The sequence below is a fragment of the Condylura cristata genome, unplaced genomic scaffold (assembly GCF_000260355.1).
Source record: "Condylura cristata isolate star-nosed mole 26May11 unplaced genomic scaffold, ConCri1.0 scaffold00008, whole genome shotgun sequence".
NCBI lineage: Eukaryota > Metazoa > Chordata > Mammalia > Eulipotyphla > Talpidae > Condylura > Condylura cristata.
Genome location: NW_004567109.1, coordinates 2,463,346 through 2,467,858, shown reverse-complemented (window position 1 = coordinate 2,467,858; position 4,513 = coordinate 2,463,346). Strand labels below are relative to the sequence as shown.

Below are 4,513 nucleotides of genomic sequence, written 5' to 3'. Positions count from 1 at the left end.
GGCCGCGGGGGCGCGCCCCGAGCGGGAGGGGCCGGCTCAGGCGCCCCGTCTCTCGCCAGACCTACGAGGACCGGCACAGCAGCGAGGAGGAGGAGGAGGAGGAGGAGGAGGAGAGCGAGGACGGGGAGGAGGAGGACGACGACATCACCAGCGCCGAGTCGGAGAGCAGCGAGGAGGAGGGGGGCGCCGAGCGCGGGGACCCGCAGAAGGGCGCGCGGCCGCAGCAGCTCGAGTGGGACGACTCGACCCTCAGCTACTGAGCGCGCCGCGGCCGCAGGGCCTCCATGTACAAAGTCCTTCCGGCCAGGGCGGCCCGGGCCGGCGCCGCCTCCCTGCTCGTAGGCCCCACCCCGCCCGCTAAGTTATGAGCAGCAGCCCCCCTCGTCTGGTCGCCCCGCCCCGGCAGGCCCCTCGCACTCCAAACAGCTGCAGTGACTGGACCCGCGGAAGGGTCAGAATTGCCCCCGCCACCCCCGTGGCCCTCCGTTCTCTTTTTTTAAAAGTTTTTATTTTTCCCGAACTAGTGCATGTATAAAATGGCAGAAGGGGGTTAATATGTAGATGATGAACCGACTTTTTAATATTTTGTAAATAAATCGGGGTTCCTCGTGTCCTTCGTGCTAGTGTAATCCAGGACTGGAATCAAAGTGAAGTTGGGGACACTGAGGGCAGGACAGACCCCAGGCTCCTGCTCCCCCGCCCCACCCCGCTGCTCCCCCTACTAGGAGCCGGCCGCCCCGATGCTCCTGGCCCCGGGCTGCTGCCGGGGAGTGACAGGGAGCCCTGTGGAGGGGAGCAGGGTCAGGGCCCCCTGCGAGCTCGGCTCAGCCAGGTTTTCTCTGGGGACGCCACCCCTGGCGCCTGGCAGCGGGTGCCACGACCGAGGGGGCCGTGTCCTTGCTGGTGAGAGGACGCACTCCGGCGGGCAGCCCAGCCCTTCGTGGGGAGAGGGCGTGGCCGGAGTGACCCGCACAGCCTGCTCAGCACCCACGGCCAAGGGCCCTGAGCCCCACGGGCCGCACCCCCACCCAGGGTCAAGCCACACCGGCCACCGGGCAGGCGGGCAGGGGAGGGCGGCCCCCAGCAGAAACCCCCAGCACTCCCAATTCCTGTAAACGTCTCTGAAACGAAAGGAAGCCCTTTGCATACCGATCTGTGACCGCGACCCCGGCCTCGAGGACGTGGCCGGCTGTCCCGTGGGCGCGTGGCGTCCTCGCGTCTGGGGCTGGGGCCCTGTGTGGGCCGGGCGGGGCCGGCGCGGGCCGGCCTGGCGGGCTGGGCGGCCGGCGTGTGCCCAATAAAGCTCTGGTTTTAACTCCACCGGGTCTGCGCCATGTGTCTTGTTTTGGTGCTGATCCTGCACCCCCGTGTCCTCGGGGGCCGAGGACGTGCCGGGAAGAGGCTTTTGCTCTTCACACACTGTCACCTGTCGGGTCGGGGTCCTGGACCGGCCAACCCGTGACCGTGGCGCGCCCACCTTCCCTGTCGGAAGCAGCCTGGCGATGAGAAAGTTAGAAAGTACCAAACCCCTCCGGGCCCAGGCCGCACTCGCTTAGACGAGTGGCCGTGGGCAGCCGTGGCAAGGTGGCCGCGGCCCCCCGCCACCCCCGGCCCTGGCTCTTCTCCGTCGGAAGCTCTGCTCCCCAGCTGTGGCTCTGCCTGGCTGTGCTGAGCCCAGCGGGGCTGTGAGGGGCGGGGGCTCCCGGCGCCCACCACTGGCTCCTCCAGGCCCGGATCTCCAGCTCGTTGGCGTCAGGGGGCTGGGAGAGGCCAAACATCCTCAGGCCCGGGCGCCTGGGGGAGCCGAGGTGAGCCTGCACCAGCTGAGAAGCATCTGAGAAGCATCGTCCGCCCCCGTGCGGACGAGCAGGGCCTGCTGGGAGACGCAGCTGATCCCACTCGCACAAAGGACTCTGACCTGCTTTCGCCTTGACCCATGACCAAGGTCACCTTGGTCACGCTCTTTAATGTGTTTTGAGGACCAGCATATATTATACTTTATGGGGCTGAATCGAGGTTCAGGAAGTAGCTTGGCTGTTTTTTGCTTCTCCGCAAATGAAACTGCTTTACAGCAGAGACGAGAGAAATCCCGTACCCGTGGGTCACTTCACAAGTGGCAGGTGGACGCCCTCATCAGGGGGTGCCAGGCTTCCCTGGGAGCAGCCCAGAACTCAGGGGGTACTCGAGGACGGAGAGGCGAACGGAAGAGGTGGGTGTCCCGTCCCGCGGGGACAGCGGGCACCGGGCGCCGGCGGCCCGCGGGGTCCCGGCGAGAAGGCTGGCTGCCCGGTGGGGAGGACCGTCTCGGCTGGGTCCAGGTCCACCCACTGGAAGACTTGGGGCTACACGCCTCAGCTAGAAGCAACCTCGGGGTGCACACCTCTCAGGGTCTTCTCACCAGCCCCTGGGGCTGCAGCACCCCTCCCCTGGGAAGGATGTGTTCCTGAATATGGCTGTTGAGTTCCTGAAACATTTCAAGTCATAAATAAATAATCAGTGTAAACAAAAGTCAGGTAGGCTCTTCCCCGTGGGGGTGAGTTCAAGGTTGGGGCCTCGGCCGCTACTGCCTGTTGTCCTTGGACACGTTGTGGGCCAGCCAGTTCACTTTGGTTTTCCAGCTCTCCCGCAGGGCTTCGTTGAACTTCACCCGGAAGTGCTTGAGAGCCTCGTCCTCTGTCTTTCCCAGCGCCAGGGAGTCCTGGGGCGGAAACCATGGAAGCCCTGAGGCGGGACTGGGGCCGCCCTAAAGCCCTTCTGCCCCCCCGGGGCCTTCCACATCCCTCCTAAAAGAACTGAGTGAGGGGAGTGATGTCTCCCTGGCCCCAAGCCGAGACAGCCCCCCACTCCCGGGAGAAGACCCAACTCGCGCCAGGACCTCTCGACCTCTGAGCCCAGGGGTCAGGGCGGCCTCCCCTTCTCTGCTCCTGTAGAAGCAGCTCCATCCTGGGGTCCTGGCCCCCAAGACAACACCTGGCTGGGGCTGGGGGTCGCCCCCGCCCCCCACCCTGGGCTTCTCACCAACTGTAAAGCACAGAAACGCTCTATACGCGGGCCGGCGCCGAGTCCTGCCCTCCGGCTGTCCCGGGGGGAGCCGGCAGTGGCAGCGGCAGGGGTGGGCTGCGGGGCCCAGAGCAGGGCCTGCGGACCCCTGCGGCCGGGCGTGCCCTTGGGGTTCGCCACTCGGGCCTAGGCGGCCCTGCTAGAGAAGCGCGGGGTCCCGGCGGGCCTGGCCTGGCCTTTACCTTGAGATACTGGATGTCTTTGGAGCAGCTGAGCTCGGGCAGGCCTGCCGCCCGCATCAGGGCGAAGAGGTGCAGGAAGAGCAGCCCGTGACGCCGCAGGATGGTGTAGGCCCTCTCGCAGTAGCTCCGGAACCTGCGGATGGGCGCCCGTCCGCTCGGTCCTCGCCCGCTGCCCCCGCGGGCCGCGCTGCTCCCGGGCAGACGGAGGGCCGAGTCCCCGCCCGCACCCCCAGGCCCAGGCCGGGCGGGGCTCCCAGGCCCGGGCGCCCTCACCTTTCGAACTTCTCACTGTTGTTGGTCTTGCCCTGCTGGATCACGTGCACAAAGTCGTAGGTGAGGATAAATGGGACACGCTCGCGGTTGATGCCAAACTTAGTCTTGAAATTGCCCAAAAAGTGGCCGAAATCGATGTGGAACAGCTGAGGGAGGACAACAGGGGCGTCGGCGGGGACGGCCGGGCCGCGGGCGGGCCGGGCCGGGCGGCCAGGTGGCGCCTACCTGCCCGTTCTCGCGGATCATGATGTTGTCGCTGTGCCGGTCCCCGATGCCCAGCACGTAGGTGGCCACGCAGTAGCCGGCGCAGGAGAGGGTGAACTCCTCGATGGCTCGGTCCAGGGCCTCCCTGGGGCGGCAGTGTGGGGGACCATGGCACCCGCTCTGCAGCTCCTCCCGAGAGCCAGGTCTCCGTCCCGCCCCAGGCATCGGCGCCGGGGCACGCGCAGGCTGTCCACCGGTGGACCCAGAGCCGGGGCCTGAAGCCACCTCGCAGCCGCCCCGCCCGCCCCTGCAGGGCCTGGCCCGCTCCCCGGCAGGCAGGGCCGACTTGCACCGCCAGGCCCAGCTCAGGAGTATCCAGAAGAGCCGGCGAGGCGCCAGCCCGGCCCTGCGAGCCGAGGCCGGGAGGTGGTGGTCAGGCGCTGCCATCCAGCGACGGGGGCCACCAGGAGGGGCCGGTGTTCGGCCGAGCCAGGACGCACGGAGGCCTCCCCGGGCCTCCCCTCCGCACCTCCCCTCGGACCCCAAACTGCACCTGCGGGAAAGGTGCGGCGCCGCAGGACCCGAGGCCTACCCCGGGTTCTTGGACTTGAGCCAGTTGAGCAGGGCATCCTTGTTGAAGGCGGCCGTGGCCGCCATGTTGCTCTTGTTCAGCTGGATGTTGGCGATGGTGTCCGAGCGCAGCACCACCTCGATGAGGCCCGTGCGGTCCCCGGTGGAGAGGCAGCCGTAGGGGGTCATCCTAGGCGCGCGGGGGAGGGGCGGCAGAACCGAGC

The 4,513-nt window shown here is 67.6% G+C and overlaps 2 protein-coding genes across 2 annotated transcripts in view; one reads left to right on the top strand and one right to left on the bottom strand.

Moving 5' to 3' along the window:
- Positions 1 to 1,320, top strand: part of CLSTN1 (calsyntenin 1) — a 43,183-nt gene extending 41,863 nt beyond the window's left edge. The window contains exon 17 of the mRNA XM_012722067.1: positions 23 to 1,320. Within this exon, the coding sequence (XP_012577521.1) occupies positions 23 to 260 (238 nt within the window). The 3' untranslated portion in view covers positions 261 to 1,320. The remainder of the gene's footprint in view (positions 1 to 22) is intronic.
- A 602-nt stretch (positions 1,321 to 1,922) lies between these two features.
- PIK3CD (phosphatidylinositol-4,5-bisphosphate 3-kinase, catalytic subunit delta) overlaps positions 1,923 to 4,513 on the bottom strand; it is a 22,935-nt gene continuing 20,344 nt past the window's right edge. Inside the window, exons 13-17 of the mRNA XM_012722066.1 lie at positions 4,312 to 4,485; positions 3,741 to 3,864; positions 3,516 to 3,661; positions 3,243 to 3,375; positions 1,923 to 2,698 (exon numbers count right to left, since the gene is read on the bottom strand). Coding sequence (XP_012577520.1) covers positions 2,561 to 2,698; positions 3,243 to 3,375; positions 3,516 to 3,661; positions 3,741 to 3,864; positions 4,312 to 4,485 — 715 coding nt within the window. The 3' untranslated portion in view covers positions 1,923 to 2,560. The remainder of the gene's footprint in view (positions 2,699 to 3,242; positions 3,376 to 3,515; positions 3,662 to 3,740; positions 3,865 to 4,311; positions 4,486 to 4,513) is intronic.